Raw genomic sequence first — 26,094 nt, forward strand, 5'->3', positions numbered from 1 at the left:
TGTATGGCTCTGTGTGTATGCTAGGGGAATAATAATGTATGGCTCTGTGTGTATGCTGGGGGAATCATAATGTATGGCTCTGTGTGTATGCTGGGGGAATCATAATGGATGGCTCTGTGTGTGTGTGTGTGTGTGTGTGTGGTAAGTGGCAGAGTTCCATTGGCGTTGGCTCTTACTCCGCCGTTTCACTTTCTCGCCTTGACCGCAGGAGGCTCAAGACCTATGGCTATACACACTAGCGTAGGAAGTCATGTATGCAGTCATCTTACTTGAGGCCATCTCTATCTCTCCTTACACCAGTCTGGCCTCCATGTGGACAGTGCCTGCTCCAGACCCATGCAGTCTCAGTTGGAGACCTTTGATTTCCACCAGCGTCTAACTATAACCCTCTTTGCCTGTCATCACCAAGCATGGTTAGCCTCAAGATTAAAAAAAGGGTATTTGGCTAGCAGCCCGAAAACAGCAGATTACGGAAAAATCACACATTTAAGTCCGAAAGGGGAAGCATGCAGGGGAGCAGAACGAGAGGAGCAGAACGAGAGGAGCAGAACGAGAGGAGCAGGCCTTTCCAGAGCCAGAAGATTTGTTGTATTCGTTAACGCTGATGAAATTAATTCGATCAATTCAGGGCAGCAGAGAAGACATCGGGGCGGTAGTAAACAAGTCTTAATGCCATCTGCTCAGGCCACTGCAGTAAAGCTGCTTTCTTCACAAATTCACTTAATCCCAGGAGATTTACTCCACTTAACTAGGCCACAGAAATGCCCTGTTAGCAGCTGGGTGACTCTAAAGCACATGTTTTTGCTCTCGATTGGGGGGGGACCCAAAACCCATTGACATGTTCTCCAACCCTCTAAGAGTCTACTACTTCAATCTGTCTCCCGGCTTATTAAAATAACTCAACTGTCACATTCATTGAGTGCATGTCCCTTTCTCTTTTCACTCAGAGAAGCTCTGCTCTAACAGCTGACAGACCTGGACCCAAGCCAGAGTGACGGTGCCCATAACTCACTCCATTACACCCCCCCTCCCCCCCAGCTATTCCAGATCCCTTCCTCTGTCTCTCTTCAATAGAACCACACACCCAGCTGACTGCATGAGAAATTACAGTATTTTTTTTACGAGGACACCACAATGAAACAGCCTATTCATGTAGAGGCGTGACGATTCCCGTGTTATGCGTTAAGTATTGCCTAATATAAGAACCATCCTACACGTCTCTTCTCTCAGAACTGAATCATTATGTGGCATTGGCACACGACGTGACTCGTATTTCCATGTTAATCATGCATTGACGTCAATGGTAGATTTGTATAAAGAATCAAGTTAGGCACGGGGAGAACAAATTCTGCTGTCACTGAAACAGTGTCTTTTTTAAAATCGGGATCTTACCGGTTATCGTTGAGTTGTGTGTATCGTGGCTGAGGGTCTGGATCTCCGTCGTTCACATCATAGCTGGCGTCTGGGTCCTACAGGCAGACAGAGACAATCAGAATCACTCATCTATGATAAGAGGAGTAAAAGTCTAGGGGTGAAAATCAATAGTCCAAAATGGCCTCCTCTCCTCATCAACATGGATCATGGAAAGGAAGCCACCTTAAACTATTGAGATGCAGCAGCCCCAGCCTTGAAGCCAGGGGTAAGATGACGGTGATACTCACATAGTTTGATATAAGGTCTGGGTGGTTCTTCTCTATACCATCGTCCAGGATGGACACCACCACTCCCTTCCCAGTGTAGCCCAGCTCCCATGCACCTTTAGCATTCAGGTCACGATGATTAGCATTGTACTGTGGAGTAGAAAACACCAAGAACAGTCAATGGAGTCTAAAGATCCATTACAAGACACACGTTAAATGACGAAAATTATCAAACTTATATCTTTGCATCATCAAATTAAGCATTTAAGCATACCATATTCCACAAACCCCTGAGGTACCTTATTGCTATTATAAACTGATTACCAACGCAATTAGAGCAGTAAAAATACATGTTTTGATACACGGTCTGATATATCACGGCTGTTCGCCAATCAGCATTCAGGGCTCGAACCACCCAGTTTATAATTGTTTTTATGACATGGAAAAAAATATACCGCGGATCGTCTCCAACCAGAAATATATAGATGAGTGTTTGGGTGGTGTGTCAAGACTGCATTAGACATCAATCATAACAGAAAATGACTAAATCCCTACGGGATGCAGACGGCATCCTGTGGCACCATACAGGCTTACAACATCCTGTGGTGCTAGGCAGACAAAGAGACAGGCAGACAGGCTCATCACTCAGCATGTAGCATCAGTCCCAGACCAGAAGCAGCATACATCTCTCATCAGAGCCACCCCGAGGGTCTCTGTTAGTGGGCAACCAGCCACCAGGGTAATGGTACAGAGACTTCTACACAGGCCTTTTGGTATTCTCGCCACATCATACTTGACCATTGGTCAAATACCATGACTGAGGCCTTGCAGTTCACAGCCATTTCTCTAAAAAATGCTGCCGCAATTTAATGTAATTTGTCTGAAAAGCGTCCTACTATTTTCCTCTTATCCAAGGCCTTCAATGTCAGATACCACACCCCTTCGGTGTCAGATACCACACCCCTTCGGTGTCAGATACCACACCCCTTCGGTGTCAGATACCACACCCCTTCGGTGTCAGATACCACACCCCTTCGGTGTCAGATACCACACCCCTTCGGTGTCAGATAGATCAAAGCTTTGGCCATGGTTGTGTGGATCCATCTCAATCCTGATTAAATCTGGAAATTACCCTGAAAATTCTCCAGGCTCTTGTAATGGTCTTGGACATTGGTATTTCTGTGTTTTTCCTATACCTAAATTGACCACTTACTGCATTAAATATTGGCACATGAACAAACTGTCCTGCCTTCGAAATCTCACACTGTGCCTTGAGCTTTTTTATTTATTTATTTTTTATCCATGAGGGACAGACCAGTGATATTAGCTGCGGTCATACATGAGAATAAGCAGAGGAAGTAGCAGCAGAGTCTATCCATGTCCTTATCATAGAGACACAGTGTAAACTGACGACAGATACTTTCTGCCACCAAGAATCACCTGGGCTCAGGCTCTCAGACTAGGCTCTCAGACTAGGCTCTCAGACTAGGCTCTCAGACTAGGCTCTCAGACGCTCATACAGCAGCACCCCATCTAGAACACTGCTTAGCCTGAGTGCACCCTTGTTACATGCACACTACACCCTTATACACACCACACTACAACATTACACCATTGCTAGAGCGACATGCGCCCACTACCCTTTTTACACTCCTTACACCCTCACAACCATCTCATTGCATACTCTCTACTCCTCGTACCTCACTGCACAGTAGCCTTACTAAACCCTCTAACCGCAAGCAGCACCAGCTATACCTCTCCATACTTCTCCATCGCAGGGCCCCGGGTTCCCTGCCTCCCTCTGTGGCATGATAGTAAACTGCTTAAGTCAAATCAGTGTGCCTGGAGAGTTCGCGAGCGAGCTGTGTGCGACAGAGCTGTGAACTCCGGAGGGGAATTAAATGTAGCTAGTCACACTGGTGAAGTCAGCAGCACCCCCCCCCCCCCCCCAACAACAGCTCGGGGACATGGGGCGAAATTGGATTTGCTTCAGCTCCAGCATGAGCATGTTGGAGAATAAGCGAGGAATGTTTGTTTGTTGAGAATTACAATCAACTCTTTTATATTGCCTTGAACCTTCTTTGAGACTAATTAAAGGTGGAGCAAAGTGAAGAGAAATCACAACTTGTTTATCTCACCGTTTCTTTCATGGACCACTGGATCAGACTGTGTAACCTTGTCAAAGTGCTTCACTTTGCATTTAAGATGATACATACAGTCAATAACTGAGACTGGTTTAATTTCAGTCCTTTATGTGTATTCACGGCCTCGTTCGGGGACTGTGCCATTGTCTGGGGAATAGAATAAATAGATGAATTCAATTTAAGACTGGAAACCCAAATGTGTATGCCGTTCTGATAATGGACTCCTAAAAGACCATGGTCATTAAGCAGTCCATTCTGCATCGACCAAGACGCTTAAATCACACCCACTCCTTCAGACAAAGGGCCGCCATGTATTAATACAGTATATTGAATAGAGTAAAGTTGATTTTTTTACTCAACCAACAGGGAAATATCCACTGAGTTATTGGAGAATGGGCAGACCGATCAAACAGAGCGCTGGGCTCTGCTGTGCCACAGTATGGGCTATTATGTCATTTCCCTTTTAATAAAGAGACTGGCTCTATAGAGCCCTGTGCATCCAGACATAACAGTGCACACAGCCGAGCACAGAGAGGAATTACTGATCAACTGAGAAGATGTTTGAGCTGTCTGTCTCCTGACAACACAGTGGCTTCAGTGATGGACAGTTGTCTGAGAGGTTGTTTCTGAAATGTCAGTCCATACACTGAGGAAGTCTTTGTGGCTTATTTATGACAGCAATGAAGCGCTGGGAGTGGGTATTGATTTCTCTCCCTCACATGACACATTCTTCCTCATATTTTTACTATTGAGAGATAATAAAGTGATAACTCGCTGTTGGCTGAGCTCCCTGCCTGTGCCATTAAACCCCTACAACTCATCCAGAACGCCGCAGCCCGTCTGGTGTTCAACCTTCCCAAGTTCTCTCACGTCACCCCGCTCCTCCGCTCTCTCCAATGGCTTCCAGTTGAAGCTCGCATCCGCTACAAGACCATGGTGCTTGCCTACGGAGCTGTGAGGGGAACGGCACCGCAGTACCTCCAGGCTCTGATCAGGCCCTACACCCAATCAAGGGCACTGCGTTCATCCACCTCTGGCCTGCTCGCCTCCCTACCACTGAGGAAGTACAGTTCCCGCTCAGCCCAGTCAAAACTGTTCGCTGCTCTGGCCCCCCAATGGTGGAACAAACTCCCTCACGACGCCAGGACAGCGGAGTCAATCACCACCTTCCGGAGACACCTGAAACCCCACCTCTTCAAGGAATACCTAGGATAGGATAAAGCAATCCTTCTCACCCCCCTTAAATGATTTAGATGCACTATTGTAAAGTGGCTGTTCCACTGATGTCAGAAGGTGAATTCACCAATTTGTAAGTCGCTCTGGATAAGAGCGTCTGCTAAATGACTTAAATGTTAAATGTGATAAAGATTGTTAAACGTCAGCCAGACTTGGTCTACTCACCAGGTACCACTGCTGGGTAAACTTGGGGTCTGAGGGCTCCGTGTAGATGTCCCTCTTCTTCCTACTCTTCACCACCTGCTGTTCTGCCCATGTCACCTGAGGAACACACACACACACACACAGAGAGGCATCAGTCATGGCATTAAACAGAGAGATGTGATTTCATTCAGCTTGGGCACTCCACATTAAAGCTGGAATCTTTAATGGTGAAACTACCACATCCTTTCCCGAAACTACGACAAACAAGTTACTGCAAACTGTTATTTTTTTCTTCTTCATTAGACATTGTACTAGTGAGAAGCAGCAATATGTACTGCAATTTTTGACCACATTGGGCGACACTCCTCACATCCACTTCGTCAATAAAACAAAAACAATAAACAAAAGCCGTGGGGCAAACAGTGGCGCCGTTTCCCCTGCTGCGGATTCCATCTTCAAGTAGACTCGTTCACCATCTTAATATCCTGATGGGAACGCCACTACTCCTCTAGTAACAGGGATTTCAACCAGAGGAGGGCCATTACTGAAGTAGCCGTGCTAATGCGGCACTCAATATACCAGAGGAAGACCATTAGTACAGGGTATAAGGAATAACGATGAGCAGGAGGGAACATGAGGGTCACCGTTTCCCCCGAATTAAAGAGAAATCTAGTTTCAGCAAGCAGAGCGGGATGACAGCAGAGAGAGATAAAGGGAACAGTAGTTCTAACATGCGTTTCAGGAGCTCCTCATTAGAGACCGAGCCTAACGACGGCCTGCGCTGAGACTAATTACAACTGCTAGATGAGGTCAGATAGGGGGCCACACAGACAAAAACAACATAGAAAGGAGGATATATACACACACCCAGTCTTTATCCTCAGTCTCCCTCCTCGCTGTGCTCTGCCTCCCCACACAAAGCCCTAGTAATAACAGTAAGCAGGGAGGGATTTTTCTGGATTTTGTGTGCATTGTGTTTTATTTATTATTTTTGCCAGGTATTACTGCGCTGTTGGAGCTAGAAACTGTGTAAGCGATCAATAAAATGTGATTTGATTTGAGATATTCTTCTCAGGGAGTTCCAGCCGGCGTGCGGCAAAAAGTGTGGACAGAGGCAGATTGCACACAACGACAACCCTGCGTCACACCCCCTCTACTGGCTGCTGTCTCTCCGTACAGTCGAGTGGCTGAAAGGGACGCAGGCAGAGGGGGAAGTGGAGAGAGCGGTGTGGACGAGAATCTGCAGCAGGGAGGCAAGAGACTGCTGCAAGGACAGAGAGGCAGGCATGAAGGACAACCAGGAACCACAGCAGCCCCCTCTCTGCTAACAGCTCAAACCACAAGAGCGTCAATAACACCAAGGTTACTACCGACACAACACACACCTTTCTGCGCTGCCCTCCAACCAATAATTGGTGTACAGAAGTTTTTTTTTTTTTTTTAAGCGGACGTGTTTACATGAATCAGTGTTGAAAGGCCTTTGCTGGTTGGCAGTTGTACAGAATCACACTGGAGCAGATGCTTCCACAGTGGGTGGCCCCTTCACAAGGTCAACACATTAAGAAGAATGGGGGACTGGGGGTGGGGCGCTACTGTACTGACAGCAGCAATATGAAAACAGAGATAACATGGGGGATTTGTCTGTGTCCTACAGCAGGGGATATCAGATGAAATAGTGGGGCATGGCTACGTTAGACTATTGGGATGTACCATCCGACTTCACTCCATTACCCATGAGTCCACGTGACTTCCTGTCAGGAAGCAACAGTTTCCATTGATCTCTAATCCAGGCTGCAGTCATGGAACAGAGTAGATAGTGTTGCTTTCCTCTCTTTACCCAGTCACCAGCTTTACACTCACCAGCTCCCCACAGACCAGTCACCAGCTTTACACTCACCAGCTCCCCACAGACCAGTCACCAGCTTTACACTCACCAGCTCCCCACAGACCAGTCACCAGCTTTACACTCACCAGCTCCCCACAGACCAGTCACCAGCTTTACACTCACCAGCTCCCCACAGACCAGTCACCAGCTTTACACTCACCAGCTCCCCACAGACCAGTCACCAGCTCCCCACAGACCAGTCCAGCTTTACACTCACCAGCTCCCCACAGACCAGTCACCAGCTTTACACTCACCAGCTCCCCACAGACCAGTCCCAGCTTTACACAGACCAGCTCCCCACAGACCAGTCATCAGTTTTACACTCACCAGCTCCCCACAGACCAGTCATCAGCTCCCACACCAGACCAGTCACCAGCTCCCCACAGACCAGTTCCCCACAGACCAGTCACCAGCTCCCCACAGACCAGTCACCAGCTCCCCACAGACCAGTCACCAGCTTTACACTCACCAGCTCCCCACAGACCAGTCACCAGCTTTACACTCACCAGCTCCCCACAGACCAGTCACCAGCTCCCCACAGACCAGTCACCAACCCCACAGACCAGTCATCAGCTTTACACTCACCAGCTCCCCACAGACCAGTCACCAGCTCCCCACAGACCAGTCACCAGCTTTACACTCACCAGCTCCCCACAGACCAGTCACCAGCTTTTCACCACAGACTCACCAGCTCCAGCTCCCCACAGACCAGTCACCAGCTCCCCACAGACCAGTCCAGTCACCAGCTCCCCACAGACCAGTCCAGTCACCAGCTCCCCACAGACCAGTCATCAGCTCCCCACAGACCAGTCATCAGCTTTACACTCACCAGCTCCCCACAGACCAGTCACCAGCTTTCACACTCCACACAGACCAGTCATCAGCTTTATACCCAGCTCCCCATAGACCAGTCACCAGCTTTACACTCACCAGCTCCCCATAGACCAGTCACCAGCTTTACACTCACCAGCTCCCCACAGACCAGTCATCAGCTTTACACTCACCAGCTCCCCACAGACCAGTCACCAGCTCCCCACAGACCAGTCACCAGCTTTACACTCACCAGGTCCCCACAGAATAATGACGACTGCTCCCCACAGACCAGTCACCAGCTTTACACTCACAGCTCCCCACAGACCAGGGCATCAAAAACAAAGTTTCACAAAAGGCTTTAAACCAGTGATATTGTCATGGCCAGAAGCAACATGGGTTTTCCCTGACTGTTAAGTATCTTACTCCCCACTGACCAGTCACCATTTACTCAAAAACAAACCACATGGGTTTTCCCTGACTGTTAAGTATCTTACTCTGCGATTTACTGGCGGCCACAGAATGAGGCTAGGTCAGCCATGCGGAGAGTGAGAGGGCCAAAAGAGGGAGGGAGAGGACCCCTGTAATTGTGCCATGCCACAGTCTGGGCTCGTCCTCCTGCAAACAAGGCATTAACAAGGCCTGCTACAAGACCCCTTAATCACAGCTCAAGCACACTCAGTCAGGCATGCAGATTAGCTGCTGGTACTGGGCTCACTATGTGGTGTGTGTACTGAGAACACACATTAGGGAGAAACTCACTTTCCATGAAAACAACAGTCTCTATGGTAACTCAGGGCAACACTGTTTACAGTCTGCATTTGACCAATGGAGCCTGTCATTGCTTTCATGAACTCTGCCAACCACAATACAACCAGAAAGAACACTGTTTATAGTTTGTTACCTTGATGTTCCAGATGGAAAACCAGAGGTTCAGATGGAAAATGGAGGTTCTGGACTGTTAATGAACAGTCTGCTAAGCCCAGACAGCGTCAGTCTGGGGGAGGGGGTCAGTATCTCTGAGGTTATTGATTATCTGAGGTTATTGATTAAAAACAGGTCAGTCATGAAAGATAGCATCCCAGAGTAGCTAAATCCCTCTCTTAAGATGCACAGGGTTATCAAGTAGCGCCTGACTGCAGAGGATGAACAAGCATTTCGCTACACTCGCATTAACATCTGCTAACCATGTGTATGTGACCAATAACATTTGATTTGAGGATGGGAAGGCTAAAAAATAAAATACTTAAAAAAACCTCACATGGCGCAACCAATCTTTTCCATAGGACTGATCTTTTCAAATTAGCCTAACGGATCACCCCAGAAAACAGCATTAACTTTTTGGTGACCGGGGGGCAGTATTGAGTAGCTTCAATGAATAAGGTGCCCAGAGTGAACTGCTTGCTACTCTGTCCCAGGTGCTAATATATGCATATTATTATTAGTATTGGATAGAAAACACTCTGAAGTTTCTAAAACTGTTTGAATGATGTCTGAGTATAACAGAATTCATATGGCAGGCAAAAACCTGAGAAAAATCCATCCAGGAAGTGGGAAATCTGAGGCTTGTAGTTTAACTCAGCCCCTATTGTAGATACAGTGGGATATTGGTTATGTTGTACTTCCTAAGGCTTCCACAAGATGTCAACAGTCTTTGGAACTTTGTTCGAGGCTTCAACTGTGAAGTGGGACCGAATGAGAGAAGAATGAGCAAGGTGACTGGCAGAGTGCCGCAGGCTCTGAGGCACGGTCACGGGAGAGTTAGCTCTCGTTCCATTGCTTTTCTACAGACATAGGAATTCTCCGGTTGGAACATTATTGAAGATTTATAATAAAAACATCCTAAAGATTGATTCTATTCATCGTTTGAGAAGTTTCTACGGGCTGTAACTGAACTTTTTGTCCGACGTTCAGCTAGACCTGAACGCACTTTTGGATTTGTTTACCAAACGCCCTAACAAAAGAAGCTATTTATAATGTCATTTCTGACTAATGTTGGCCACCCAATATGGCGGATATCTTTTTGGCTGCTTTGTTGTCTGAACGCTATACTCAGATTATTGCATGGTTTGCTTTTTCCGTAAAGTTTATTTTTTATTTTTTAAATCTGACACAGCAGTTGCATTAAGGAGAAGTATATCTCTAATTCCATGTATAACACTTGTATTTTCATCAACATTTATAATGAGTATTTCTGTAAATAGATGTGGCTCTCTGCACAATCACTGCATGTTTTAGAACTACTGAACGTAACGCGATGTTTTTATATAAATATGCACTTTATCGAACAAAACATACATGTATTGTGTAACATGAAGTCCTATGAGTGTAAGCTGATGAAGATCAAAGGTTAGTGATTCATTTTTATCTCTATTTGTGCTTTTTGTGACTCCTCTTCGGCTGGAAAAATGGCTGTGTTTTTCTGTGAGTTGGTGGTGACCTAACATAATCGTTTGTGGTGCTTTCGCTGTAAAGCATTTTTGAAATCAGACACCGTGGCTGGATTAAGGATAATTTATTCTTTAAAATGTTATAAAATTATTGTATACTTAAGGAATTTTAATGAGATTTTTATGGTTTTGAATTTGGCGATTTGCACTTTCACTGGCTGTTGGCGAGGTGGGACGCTACCGTCCCACATATCCCAGAGAGGTTAATGAGAGGCTTGTGTTTTTCATATGAGACAGGGAGTGAATAAACATTTTGAATGGATGGATTTAAAATCAACATATTAAGACAAGAGAAGTTAACTTTGTCTCCGAGTTAAGTTTACCACAAATTACCATCCGATCCTCTGTCAAGAAAGACAGACGCTTCCAATGTTAATTACACTTAAAGGCCTTTGCCAAAGTTTCCCTATCGCAAAGAGAGATAATTAAGCAAATGTTTGAAAAGGGAAAAATTGGAGCGAGCCAGAGAGGGAGTCTCCGGGAATTCTTAAACAGACCGAGTGAGGTGGGACAGAACAGAGGGAACCAGCTAGCAGTTAACAGATAAGATCTCCATTATAAATGGGTCCGGATGCCAGCTATCTGAGACGGCGTTTCTCTTTGCTCCAGACCATTCACATACAAGACCCCGGCTGCTTGGTTAAACGCTGCTGTCCAGCAGATACTGAGCAGACAGGTCTCTGTGCCTTCCTTCCTGCTCTCTTCTCTTCCCCTCCATATACAAACATGAACACAACCAAACCATGAACACAACCAAACCATGAACACAACCAAACCATGAACACAACCAAACCATGAACACAACCAAACCATGAACACAACCAAACCATGAACACAACCTTAGGCCCACACCAAAGCTAGAGTACTATTACCATGGCAGAGCATGGCTGTAGTATTACATTGCTGTAGTAACGGTAGCTGTATGGATTGTAAAATTATTAGGTCCAGGGGTTTTCCCTGACAACATGGCCTGCCCAGGAATAACTTGTGGTAATACTGGATTGATGGCATTTCTATGGGTATATCTTTTAGGCCTAACACAATTTCACTACAGCAATGGTCTTACAACAGCAACACAATATTAGAGCAATGGATCACCATTAGATGTGAATGAGCAGCCGGGCCAAGCCCAGGCATTAGCTCCCCGATCAGCGGGGTCTGTCAGCCAGACTGAGTTTTGGCAGAGTCCCTGGCCATTTGGTCCACAGTAATGTGGGTCTTTGAGCAGGGTTTATTGCTGCTTTTGTTTAAGATCCATCTCCCCCAGTGTGACTGCTGTGGGCCACAGGACAGACCTGAGCAGTGCAGGGAGGGAGGTGCAAGGAGGTTCCCCTTTCTTTGAGGTGCTCAGGGAGAAAAGGAATTCAACAACAGGAAATGGAGCAGCGGTGTGAGAGGAAATCCCATCAGTTGAGTGGTGAGGGGAGGAGTGGGCTTGGGGCGGGGCGGGAGCAGTGTTGTTTTGGTGCTGTGCTGCTAAGGGTAAGAGGATAGGCCACACAACGCTTTTCCCACCGTGCGCCTACTCAAGACAAAACAGCAGCGAGACTTGTCCACACAGTTCGCTGGCTGAATGACCTCCCATAACGCAGGGAAACCAAAACGTGGGTTTTCTACAGTCGACAGGAACAGGACTGGGTAGGAGAGATGACCACTGGCAGACTGCAGTAGCACTTAGTCCTTCATGGGAGTGTCATGGGAAGACAATGGACTTCCCATGACACTCCATAGTGACAGGGGATTTTCAATTGTGGGTTCCCAGGGGATGTCAGTTAGTACCACAGGTCTTGCTCATTCACACCGAGTCACCCCCATAAGAACACACACATCTGTTCTTTGGATATTGAAGGGGAAGAGTACCTCTGAATCAGCAGGTCCTGCATACCTTTAAAGCTGTGTTTGGTACAACAGGCATGTGAACTGCCAGCCACCCCCATTAGCAGAACCAGCCCACAACAGCACCAACATTAGTTAGTCAGGGGAGGAACTAGTGCTGAGTGTGACTGTGTGTGCATATCTGCACGTGCATGTTAGCTTTTCCTGGACATGAATCAGAGTTTGCGTTATTAGTTACTAGGGGCGGCAGGGTAGCCTAGTGGTTAGAGCGTTGGACTTGTAACCAGAAGGTTGCAAGTTCAAACCCCAAGTTCAAACCCCCGAGCTGACAATCTGTCGTTCTGCCCCTGAACAGGCAGTTAACCCACTGTTCCTAGGCCGTCATTGACAATAAGAATTTGTTCTTAACTGACTTGCCTAATTAAATAAAGGTTAAAAAAATAAAAATAAAAATAAATTACTAGCCCTCTCTCTCTGATCTTCCCATCTGGACCTGAGCTGCGCTGAGCGACAAACAGCGGAGCGGTTCTAAGCGGATGCTGCAGATGGCAGGACATTCATTGTGCCGCAGTTCAAACGCTCGACTTTCACAGCCATGGAAACACAGCCAGAGCCCAGAGAGCTCGAGGGAAACGCAAGACCAGGAGACCACAGAGTGAACTACACACAGCCCCAGCGACACTTAATCCCAGATCTTTTAAACAGGGACCCATCACTCAAACACCCACAGTACAGACTACATACACACAATAGGAGTGGAAGAGAAATCAGACATGAAAACAAACTGAAATCAAACTGGAAACCTAATCTATTCAGAGGTGGTTTGAGAATGAGATCATTAGACACCACAGTATAGCCAAGCACTGTATACGTGTGTGTATGTGAGTAGCATGTTTAGCGTGCTCACCTCCCAGCCCTAACATAAAGCAGGGAAAGGAACCGGACCAGGCAGATGCTGTAGGGTGTCCGAGACATCCATTAAAAGCGGGTGATAAATGAGAGCTCAGATCTCTGGCACTCTGCCCTGTGGTTGTTAGCTCACCGTGGTCCCCTCGACCCTTCCCTCACTGCCTGCCTAATGGCCGCTCCACAGGTGGTGATGTAGTACCAACGGCTCCGCCAGTCATGTTATGGAATATAAATTAACAAATCCAACCTAGCAAAAGTACAGTGACTCTCAACCTCTTTCACATACTGCCCTCCATCACCTCTCACCTCTCTCACACTGACTGTGTTGTTAAAATGGTGAGGTGCATTACAGTATGATTCTAGATTAATGAATCATCTTTCAACAAGCCCAATCCAACCCCCACCCTCTGTTGCGGCTGGTGAAGTCATGTTATTGATATAACCCATCCTCCCCTACACTCACATCCCTCCACCCTCTCTTGCTGCACACTCACTCTCAACCTCTTCATCCACTTTGATACACTCACCCACCCAACACCTCCTCCCAAGGCGTCTTACCCGAGGCTCTTTTTGTAGACGGACGTGCGTCCCTCGGTGACCCGATAGAGACCTCTTCTCCACAGAACGGTGCCGGAAGTGATAGATGTCACCAAATACCTGCAGACAGACAAATACACATTATTGTTAATATTATCACCCAATACTTTCAGACACACACAAACACAGTCATTAATCCCAACATGTTAGGGAGATAAGGCATTCCATTGACAAGGGGCCTCTTTACTTCTACGACACAAACTAGGTCCAGGAGAGATATTTGTGTCGTTAAAAATTGAATCTCTTTAAGAGATGTCTCTCACACTACCTCCGGGACAAGTTGTCCATTACCCGGTAATAGCTGGCTTTCGTCCTATCAAAGAAAAGCCAATAAATAAGATTGCCGCAGGTAGAAGACAATCCCTGTGTAACATAATGCTTTTCAGCCTATTCATTGAAGGACATACCAGTCCATGTAAAGACATTAGACTGGTCATGCTTAGACCAATTTTTATAAGTTACTTTGCATAATTGAGTGGAATTAAATTTGTGCATGTACATTTTATTAGTTATGTTTCTTATTTATCACACCCGTATAGCATACAGATACAGAGCCTTTGAGTGGAAAATCTGTCATACAGAGCAAGCACTGATGCGGAGGTCTTGTTGTGCTTTCAAGACAACTGGGAAGGAGGTCAAATCATGATTTCAGGGATCTTCGAATTCCGAGTTGGATGACCGTTAGGAAAAAAAATTCCCCCAGTCGGAGCTTGTTTTTTTCCAAAGTTGTCTTGAACACGGCATCAAACTAGAGGTCAACCGATTAATTGGAATGGCCGATTAATTAGGGACGACTTCGAGTTATGAAAATTGGAAATCGGTATTTTGGACACCGATTTGGCCATTTAAATTCATTTTTTTACACCTTTATTTAAACTAGACAAGTCAGTTAAGAACACATTCTTATTTTCAATGACGGCCTAGGAACGGTGGGTTAACTGCCTCGTTCTGGGGCAGAACGACAGATTTTTACCTTGTCAGCTCGGGGGATTCAATCCAGTCCAACGCTCTAACTAGTCCAACGCTCTAACCACCTGATTACATTGCACTCCACGAGGAGACTGCCTGAATGCAGGAAGCCAAGGTAAGTTGCTAGCTAGCATTAAACTTATCTTATAAAAAACAATCAATCATAATCACTAGTTAACTACACATGCTTGATGATATTACTAGTTTATCTAGCATGTCCTGCGTTGCATATAATCGATGCGGTGCGTATCATTGCTCCAATGTCCGGCACCACATTTTCCTAAAGGGGAACCCTGAGGGGAATCCTGCTCCAACGGTAGTGTTGGAGACATAGCCCCCTCTGAGTGGTACAGTGCAAAGACAACGGCTCTCCCACACCACATGAACCTGTAAGAATTACCTTTATACCAGTAGACAGCATTTTCTGCTTTTAAAAGTATCCACATATTTGTGAATCATTGCATTAAATCAAGTGTGCAACACAATTTAGTTGAGAAGCTCCTGTATAGTTTGAATTGCATTTTGTTTTGTTTGTTTATATACTATGATATTAACGGTATGCTAATAGCTGCACTCACAAGATGCAGGTATGTGGTTTTTGGCCACACCACATCCCAGGCTCGTGTAAACAGAAAAGTTGCAAATCTGATGACGATAAATCACTAGATACTTTACAAATATAAATCCACCCGTATTATACATGAGGGGGTGTGAAGACAGAAGCCAGACAATGTCCTGTTAAAGTAAATTCAATCCACAGAGGTCCTAGTGTCTTCAGGTTTTTCCTTTCAATTAAGACCTAGACAACCAGGTGAGTTCTTTACTAATTAGTGACCTTAATTCATCAATCAAGTACAAGGGAGGAGCGAAAACCCAGACACTCAGCACTCCGTGGAATGAGTTTGACACGTGTGTTAAAGTTTGGAGGATGAAACAGCCAATTCATTCTGACTTATGGATTCATGAAAATATACATAGGAATCCATTCATCTCATTGTGATTCCATTAAGTCAAGGAATTTGATCACCAGTATTCATCATCAAACAGTATATGTAATCCCTCTAGCATTGTTAATACAGTTATTTTCATGAGTTACAGCTGAGTTCCTGGAGAGTCTGAGGGGGTGACAGCGCTGCAGTAAACATACCCTGTCTGGGTTACTGTCCCACATAAACACCCACACACACACACACACACACACACACACACACTTCAGCTGCTCTCAGAGCTCAGGAGGAAACTACCTGCCCTGCTTTGACACCTTCTCTAGAAAGCTCAGACAAAGTTGAAAACTCGAAGTGCCGCAATGTAGAGAAGTTTCTTGCCACAAGTGCATGGACTAGCTCAGATGTCAAGGAAAGCACACAGTTGGAAAATAGCATAGAGAAACGATATCCGGCTGATCCTGTACAGTACTCTACCAAGTGAGAGGGGGAGGCAGATGTGGAATAGTCTCTAACCTGGTGTACTCCAGCAGGGCACTACAGCTCAGCACTACAGCTCAGCACTACAGCTCAGCACTACAGCTCAGCACTACAGCTCAGCACTACAGCTCAGCACTACAGCTCAGCACTACAGCGACACTAATTGAAAACGAGCTGCACTAACGACCTGAAGGAGGGTAGGGGAGCACTACGGGCCCTGGTTAAAACAAGGTCAACGGCAGGATCACAGCTGCTGCCCTGGCCGTGACCTCACTGAGTGAGATGGTTTGGGACACACTGTGTGTACAGTGCACATATATTTAAGAGAAATTGCCTGACACAGAAATCTGGTTAAACAGGGCACAGGCCATGTCTGTCCAATAGTCCTCTGCTCTCAGTCCAGTCATAGCGGGTGCAGAGATGATTATAACCACACAGTAACACCTCTAGTCCTGGGCTAAATATGTGAAAACACACATACAGTGCTGATGAGTCAACCTTCCATATGCCCTCTGCACCTTTCCTAATGACAGAGCAGCACGTGATGGTAGACGGTAGTCTGATGGTGTGGCTGCGCTGGGCATCAATCCCTCCCCCGCTAAGAATGACAGAGCCAGAGACAGGAAGTGTGAAGTTGGAGCACTGTCAGACCAGAAAGACCAAATGAGGCCCTCAGCAATCAAAAATGAAAAAGGCTTAATGTTCAGAGAGAAAGAGAGAGAGTGAGTGCTGAACCGCTCACCCAGACCTTGTAAATGAGCTCAACCTAATGTCAGCCTGATGGGTTCTGAATGGCCAATTAATGATTTCAGTAGAAAGAATGGAAGTGTATAATATCACTGTAGCTAACTAAAGCCTGCCAGTGAGAAGTGTCATGTCTACAGCATTAACAGAGTACTGTAGGTGGATCATAACATGTCTACACCAAATGAGGGCACTGCTTTAGAAAACTAGAGATTGACTTCAGACTGAATTGTGGCAGACTGTGTAATAATAAATAGTACAATATGTCCATCCTGGCTGTGACAAAGCCTAGGGCTGGGACATGGCGAGGAAGGACTATTCTGAATAAATAGGCCTAGCATGACCCAGCCACAGTATGGCCCTTAAACAACCAAGTTGACCATTTAGGCTGGGGTATTTCAGGCCACATAGTAACTGGGCCATTTTGTCTTGGCTGGCAGTACAGTACCGTTTAGACGCTGCAGTGGAGGGGAAATAGAACACCATTCCTCCACTCTGGGGGGGGGGGGGGGGGGTTCAGCCTCTCTTGCTCCCATTTAAATCCCAGAAAACAGGCTGGCTCCAAGCAGGTCAATACAAATATCCCCCCTCTCAGAACACAGCCAGCGGAAAATAGAGAAGCAATAACCTAGAAAGAGCATGTGACATGATTCACAATGAAATGCCTCCCAGAACCCGACCCACCATCACAAACACCAACAAAGAGATGGGGAGTTTGTGTGTGTGTAAGAACAGAATGTTAACCCATGAGAGAGCGGCATGAAAATGGAATAAAATGCTGACATCACATAAGCATGAACGGCTCCACAGAGCCCATTGTCCCGTCCAGAGATGGAAGAGATAGGATGCTAAAGAAAGAAGGGAAGAAGACCTGGAGCGCTGAGGGCCCTATTGTGTGTGTGATCCTAGATAACAGCCTGAGAGGGTGGGCTTCGATCAAAGATTTGAGGGAGGTGGAGGGAGATATGTAGATATGGACCCCGCGGCTCTCTGTTGAAGCCATTAAGGCAGCTCTTAAATCACAACAACGCCAAGTAAAAAGGGACGCGTGAAACAAAGCAGCCAGGATTGATTCAGCTAAAGTGATCGCTACTTAAGGTCGCCCATCAGCTTTACAGTGCTTCATTAGCCTGGAAATCACGGTTAAGAATTAGCCAACGCTGCGGCCTTAGAATTCAATAGAGGTCTGAGAAATGGTTTAAGCCTGAGAGATTGACACTGATAAAAATCAGATAATGGGTTGTGGTTGAAGTCATGACGGTTCGTGCCAAACCTCACTGCTGCTAGGCGACAGTTGAAAGAGTGTGGAATGTTTTGGAAGACAAGCGCACAGCAGCACGTCATAAAGTAAACTCAAAACACGACCATGGAATCAATTAGGGGTTTTAGGCTTCTACCATGTGTAGTCTCTGACTGCTGCCGTACGCTATGGCTGGTCTGTGATTACCTTCAAACACTCTTTATCAAGCCACACTGTCCTAGAGTACTACATCACAGAATGTTACTGCCCTTTCCAGATCATCCACCATTCAGAAAGACCCCAGCCCTCTCCTTCGCAACATCAGAAGTGAGTTCACTGAAGGACCTGTACAATACAACTTAACTGCAGAGGTTAAAAACTGCAATAACAATGTCCTAACTCTATAACACTCACCACTGACTTGAGTTGGGATGTGAGAAATGTACAGTCGTTGTATACAAAAGGTGAATTCATGAATGGTTCTCAAAAGATGTTTGGGTGGACGGTCCTTGGCAAGTTTTACGGCAGAGAGGCTGTGGCATTGATGCTCTGTTGTTCTCAGGACTGGCTGGCATGGAACACGGCTGGAGGCTGACATTTGAAAGCAGTGTGACCCCAGAATGTCATGACCAGAGCGAGGCGAACCCAATTAGTTCAAAGACGACCCCTAACCCTTCAGTAGAAGTCAGAGAGGACTCCGCTCTCAGACCGGGACCAAGCAGAGCGCACACACACACACACACACACCAAGAATACACTGCACTCTTGGAAAGACGCGTAAACTTACGAACGGATGGACTCACAAACATAAACCCAGTCCACCACGACTAAAAGCCCCTTGGGTTATTTTAGCCCTGTGTCTGCATTTGTGAACCAAACATAAAAGCCTTATTGTCATCCATCTAATCTGGCATCCACGTTCAGGCAGTAAACTTTAACTAGTCGGTTGTGGGGGAAACAGGCCATTTCCAAGAAGTTTAGATAAGAGAGGAAAATGTGGAACACAGCCGGCTCAGACGCCATTACAAATGTGAGAAGCAGCGAGCCACTGATAAAAGCAGGGACTTCTGGCACTCCTCCTCTCAGCCCATTACTGGAGCGGAGCGCTGATCCATCAGCCTCATTGGGATGCAGAGCAACAGGCTCTGGAATAACTGCATGTTTGTTGGGTTGTTTGTTGGTTCCTTCTACTCGAGACCTGCCAAGTTTCCCTTGTGGGAATGCACTTATCATAAGGTGTGGCGTCTTCAGACTGTCGACACAATTAGGTGTCTGGAGACAAATTGGAGGGGCAGGCATAATGGGAACAAAGTGAAGTTAAAGTTTCTCTATTCCAGAAGGAGTTATGAGCTCAGGAAGGGAATCCCTCTGGTGATTAGAGCGGCTCCAATGGCTATAGAGCTGCACATGTGGAAAGAGTAAAGACAGGTATGGATCTGGAACAATGCGTTTGACTCAACAAGTCTAAAATGATTCACAGCCTCCATTTTTTACATTAATTTCCCAAGTGACGCACAAGAGTCACTTGATTAGTACAGAGGTCAGCCAATGGCCAATATTTCTAGAAACAACCAAGATTTAACCTTTTAAGATTAAGTTTATTATAAAATCAACAAACTTTGAAATAGATACTTGCCAGTAGAGGAACAAGTTAAAAACACAACATCTCCCAGAAATGATTTCCCACCTTATTTACATTCTGCACTGGAACATAAACACCACCTCCAGGTTTAGAGAATGTGTTGGGAGTCACACCCTGTCTCAGCTGCTGCTCTTAGGGCCGGGGCTGAGGGAGGTGGCAGAGAGCGCGCCAGGCAATGCTGCACTGGGCTGCAGTTGGAGCTAACAGACAGTTTCCCTTAATAATGGTAAGGCGAGCTGGGCCAAGCCGGGCCCATATGCCCACAAACGGCAGATGGGTCTGTTCTGCCACTCAGTCTGACAGAATAATACGCCTTTTCCTCATCCTGGTTGCTGCCAATTTTCCATAATCTCCTTCCGGAGTCATTTCTCTCTCTCATCCACCATCCTCTCGTCTTTCCTTCTTATGCTCTCCTTCCAGTCTGCTCAAGTGGGTTGTTAATGTGGGTCTGTCTTTAGTTCCAGATTAGAGCACCGCAAACTCCAGATTATACGCCGCTCAGATTAGCACAACAACCAAATCTAACCAGATTATACAAATAAATACCTACCTACCTCCCTCCATTCACCAACACCCAGACAGGCAAACTTTAATATAGATGAGCATGCCAGTCAAAACATAAATGTATTACCTGAGATAAATGGTTTGGGAGCCATACACAGTGAGCAGACATGCATTCTGTTCTTCTTACAGCTAATCAAAGGTACCCAGAACCCTCTTTTACACTGTCGCTACTCTCTGGTTATAATCTATGCATAGTCACCAACTCTACCTACATGTACATATTACCAGGACTAACCAGTGCCCCCACACATCGACTCTGTACCAATACCCACTGTACAGTGCCTTGCGAAAGTATTTGGCCCCCTTGAACTTTGCGACCTTTTGCCACATTTCAGGCTTCAAACATAAAGATATAAAACTGTATTTTTTTGTGAAGAATCAACAACAAGTGGGACACAATCATGAAGTGGAACGACATTTATTGGATATTTCAAACTTTTTTAACAAATCAAAAACTGAAAAATTGGGCGTGCAAAATTATTCAGCCCCTTTACTTTCAGTGCAGCAAACTCTCTCCAGAAGTTCAGTGAGGATCTCTGAACGATCCAATGTTGACCTAAATGACTAATGATGATAAATACAATCCACCTGTGTGTAATCAAGTCTCCGTATAAATGCACCTGCACTGTGATAGTCTCAGAGGTCCGTTAAAAGCGCAGAGAGATGGTTAAAATTGGTGGGAAGCTGGATGGAGCCAAATACAGGACCATTCTGGAAGAAAACCTGATGGAGTCTGCAAAAGACCTGAGACTGGGACGGAGATTTGTCTTCCAACAAGACAATGATCCAAAACATAAAGCAAAATCTACAATGGAATGGTTCAAAAATAAACATATCCAGGTGTTAGAATGGCCAAGTCAAAGTCCAGACCTGAATCCAATCGAGAATTTGTGGAAAGAACTGAAAACTGCTGTTCAAATGCTCTCCATCCAACCTCACTGAGCTCGAGCTGTTTTGCAAGGAGGAATGGGAAAAATTTTCAGTCTCTCGATGTGCAAAACTGATAGAGACATACCCCAAGCGACTTACAGCTGTAATCGCAGCAAAAGGCGCTACAAAGTATTAACTTAAGGGGGCTGAATAATTTTGCACGCCCAATGTTTCAGTTTTTGATTTGTTAAAAAAGTTTGAAATATCCAATAAATATCGTTCCACTTCATGATTGTGTCCCACTTGTTGATTCTTCACGTTTGAAGCCTGAAATGTGGCAAAAGGTCGCAAAGTTCAAGGGGGCCGAATACTTTCGCAAGGCACTGTATATAGCCGCTGCATAATTATTTGTTACTTCTATTTTCTATTTTTTTTTTTACTTAACACTTACTATTTTCCTTAACTGCTTAAAGCATTGTTGGTTAAGGGCTTGTAAGTAAGCGTTTCACTGTAAGATGGAATACAAATACCTGTTGTTTTCGGAGCATGTGACAGATTAAACTAGATTTGATTTTCTTACAACTTTGACAGAACTTCTCCTTCACTCCGGCAGCACCATACCACCGCATCCATCCGCCTGCCAAACAAACGGTGTGTTTATGAAACCTAATATGGCCCTCTACAGCACACTCATTTATCCACATACCAGCCCATTCCGGACAAGATACCGAATTCCTCTCTCTGCACTTTGACAGGGCGTATCACTCTCAGAACAGTAAACTGCCTGCCTGTGTTGTTCTGAAAACAGCTTACAGTAATGGATTTAATAGCACTGACAAGAACAACTGACTTAGATAAGAATTGGGTGATAAAATGTTGGCATTTTAATGACAATAACTGCAGAAACCAAATAACAACTAAACTCTGGCCAAAGTATTTAGAAACCGTTGTGCGTATAGTTGCGGGTAAAACATAAGTGTTCCAGTTCGTGGTGGTCAATGGTTTGGGGGTGAGCACCCACTGTCAGCTACACCACAACACAGGAAAGGCACACACACAATATGTTAGCATGTCATGTGGCCAAACTCACTGGGTTTATTGAAGTTCAAGCGGAGGACAGGACATCCCTTTACCCCCAGCAGCAGGAGCACCAGTGTGGTTTATGGAGTGGATTGGTGTGTAAAACTGTTGTAGCACAACTGCTGCAGAGGCTGTCAGTCTCTGGTGTTGACGAGGAGTGTCCTTGGAGGCATAACTCGCCGTGCTGCCGAGGTCTTTAAGCTGACAGCGCTGTATGGTGCTGGGAGAAAGCAGGGAGATAAGCACAGGGACAGTGTGCATATGCAATTACAGGGCCCTGCAAAAGCCCAGCCACGGTTTAACAGAAGCCTTTATCTTCAGACTCTATCATCATCAATTACAGCCAGATCAATATGGCTGAGCACCGGACAACTCAGCAGATGGGACTCTTCCAAGTCACCAGTGTTGTGCTTTGGAACACTGTGGCCAGCCCAATGTTGATGTGCATAGTGCTTTCAGGGGCATTACAGTTAGGGGGTGAGTAAAGGTCAAAGGTTAAAGTTGACTGGTCCTTTGAGGGCACAAACAGCTGGCCTCGCAGAAACACTGAACAAACAGTCCATTAAGACTGTGTGATATTACTCTAAATTGTACAGCGGTGACAGTTGTAATGTAAGGGAAATTCACAAAAGGCCCAGAGTGTTAAATACTTTTTTAATGAGCAACTCCAACCTTATTTACCCATTTTGGATTGTAAATTAAAGTTTATACAAAACCATGTTTAGAATATTCCATGACCAAGCAACACATCACAGATGAATGTGGCCATCTGTAATTTAGGAGAGATGGGCCAGTCTATTTCAGAGCTGAGTACTTCAACTATCAACACAACCTTTCAGCAGGCCTCATGGTAAACAGGGCTGTAACAAAACATGATTGCTTTCAATTTGTTGATGTAGTACATCAATATATTGATATACCGCCTGCATACTCTAATTGAGAATTGGTAGAAGACGCACTAAATATTTCAGTTTAATGTTAGGCCAGTATAGGGAGTTAACTTTTGGGGGATGCACAGGTGTGCGTTTCGACCAGATTTGACCAGTTGACTGCTGTATCGAGCGTTAACATTCCGTACAAGTCTGAAATTGAACAGTATTGAGAATAATAGCTGGTCTATTGAGATGTTTTGGCACTATGAAAAACTGTGCTTGGAGGTTCAAGCTACATTCACTGGATTAAATATCCTCATGGAGTGAAAGTTTGATTTTATAAGGTGAATCAGACAGGATGTAAGACAGTTTAATAAAGCCACACAATGGCCTCAATCAAAAACGTAATTAAATCTAAAAAGCCTTTTAAAAAGGAGCACGTACTCTGTCTTTTTGACAGTTGAAATGGTTAGACGGAGGTCACAATTCAATGGAGCTTGCACAAAACGTGTTGAAGTCTCTGTTCAACACTTCAAATCAGCAAAGAGAAAACAGACTTTATATGAACAGAGGAGAGAGGAGAGCTGGTGGAGTGTAGCTCAGTAGCCACAGGAAAAACTAATCCTAGTGCTCACTAGGAGGGAATATCATTTAAGCTTTTAATTAAGTCACACTCCCCAGGACCCATTTAAGCAAGACAAACATTATAGAAATGCTGGACCGTCGTTCGCCTTGGGAACAGAGGCAGCTTGCAGCACAGATATGAGATTGGAAAGTTATTGCTGTTCAAAATTAACATGCAATTTCAGCCATTGAGACCTGAGGTGCAATGTTTAAATAATAGATTGCAAATGTACGTATGTGTGTGAGCATGTGTGAAGGGGTTGAGAGTGAAATGGTATCCGTTCCACCCCACTTTTCAGCGTAAGAGCCAGACGGACAGAAAAGACAGACAATAGCAGCATGAAGCCATATATATATGACATAAATACATTTCTCAATATGGGAGTGTATGTGTGTGGTGCATTATAATAACAATCAAACCGGACAGATGTTCTACTTTTTTCTCTCAGCTTGTGAACCCAGTGAGGATGAAGGGCTTCAGACAGGAGAAGAGACATGAGGATAGAGCATGTGGCCAGAGGAAAGCTAATATTTACTCTAGGCAGTAGGAAAAGATACAGGGCCACTTCTGCCGAGATGCCCCATTAACTGGGCCTGTGCATCAGCGAGTTAACAAGCTGCAGTAAAGGGGGGGGGCACACACACACACACACACACCAAAACACTGCCACCCAACTGAAATGCCAACAAACATGACCACCCACGTAAACACCTACACACAGGTCCAAAGGAGACATGATGCCAACTAAACCAGTTCCATTGAGAAGTGCCGGACCACTACCCACACCACCACCTCGCCGCACCACAAGCAAGCTTGGTTACCAAGAAGTAAAATTATATTGCGAAAGTTTGTCATTTGTTTTACTTCTGGGGGGGGGGGGGGGCATTAACAATTGTGATTAGGTAGCCAAGTCTCTTCCCTCGCAAACAGAAACTCTCGTCCAAACCCCTCTCTTCCACTAATTTCATGTTGATTCATCAACAAAAACGTGCTTTTTGGCCTTGTGGCTATGGAATCTAGTGGAAATAGCTTATTATCCGAGCACAGGCTTGAAAATCAATGCATCAGTTTAAGCACCGCCTTCACCCAATCCTGATTCATCGAAATAATCAATGATGAAAACCCTCTGTACACGAGAATCTGTCCACGAGAGAGACGACACCAGCACACCTGGCATACAGATCCCAGCACACAGCCCCTTCAATGGGGATCAACTCTACCCAGCCCAGTGGTGGTGACTGCTATTAAATGGGCAGGTAATATAATAAGAGCCTGTCTGGAATGTTCATGTGGACTAGACAACCCCTTCTGAGAGGGGGGGGTAATTTCATGTAGCCTCACAGGCTCAGAATAGAGCTGTTGAGCAGACCCACTTTGCCCAGTGCAACCTGAGTGACTACAGTTTACAAAATTATCTAAATAGAATCTAAAATCTAACACAGACTAGCTATCCCCCCTGGCCTACAGAACAAATATACCATAATCTTACCCTACCACTCCCCCACTACACAAACACTCCCCACCACACCATTGGCCTACTTTACGAGAGACTGGAGCTTCAAAACAGCAGTATCAGAAGAGGAACATAATTTTTCTTCTCTTGCTGTGCAATTCTGTCTGAGATTTGCACATGTTTTTCATTCAAATCAAAAATGAGGAAAGGAATGCCTGAAGTAGTGACTCAAAGAACCTTTGATATAACAAGCATGGTGCATGAAATCCAAAGGAGTCGGTCCAAAAGAGCCCTTTATATAATCACAGCCACACATCTAACGCAAAAAAAACTCCCTCGCTCGCAGTCGCAACCATATCAAGTCAAGTCACCCACCAATAGTAATAGGGGAAAAATCCATAGTTACATATTGCAATATTATATTGATACTTTAACTCTGTAGGTAGGTAGCATTAACTAGCGCTGGTCAGCTGTACCTGTGTCCGAACTACAGTCTTTTTCATCCTATAGCTTGCTCTCCATCTTTTTAAATAGTGAGCCAACTGTTAATAGCACCTTTAATTGCAACAGAAATTAACCGCAATACAGTGCATTCGGAAAGCTCAGACCCCTAGACTTTTTCCACATTGTTACGTTAGTCTTATTCTGGGGCGGCAAAAACCTAGTGGTTAGAGCGTTAGAATCCCCGAGCTGAGAAGGTAAAAATCTGTTGTTCTGCCCCTGAACAAGGCAGTTAACCCACTTTTCCTAGGCTGTCATTGTAAATAAGAATGTTAACTTCTCTAGGGTAGGGGGCAACATTGGGAATTTTGGATGAAAAGCGTGCCCAAATTAAACTGCCTGCTACTCAGCCATAAAAGCTAGAATATGCATACAATTAGTAGATTTGGATAGAAAACACTGAAGTTTCTAAAAAAACTGTTTGAATAATGTCTGAGTATAACATAACTCATATGGCAG

The 26,094-nt window shown here is 45.3% G+C and overlaps 1 protein-coding gene across 2 annotated transcripts in view; it reads right to left on the reverse strand.

Moving 5' to 3' along the window:
• The window catches only part of LOC135558652 (furin-1-like), an 89,067-nt gene that overhangs the window by 28,906 nt on the left and 34,067 nt on the right, over positions 1–26,094 (reverse strand). For both annotated transcript variants that reach the window (XM_064992634.1, XM_064992644.1), the window contains exons 3-6: positions 13,613–13,711; positions 5,186–5,281; positions 1,662–1,790; positions 1,393–1,469 (exon numbers count right to left, since the gene is read on the reverse strand). In XM_064992634.1, coding sequence (XP_064848706.1) covers positions 1,393–1,469; positions 1,662–1,790; positions 5,186–5,281; positions 13,613–13,711 — 401 coding nt within the window. The remainder of the gene's footprint in view (positions 1–1,392; positions 1,470–1,661; positions 1,791–5,185; positions 5,282–13,612; positions 13,712–26,094) is intronic.

Source organism: Oncorhynchus masou, chromosome 2, assembly GCF_036934945.1.
Source record: "Oncorhynchus masou masou isolate Uvic2021 chromosome 2, UVic_Omas_1.1, whole genome shotgun sequence".
Classification (NCBI taxonomy): Eukaryota; Metazoa; Chordata; class Actinopteri; order Salmoniformes; family Salmonidae; genus Oncorhynchus; species Oncorhynchus masou.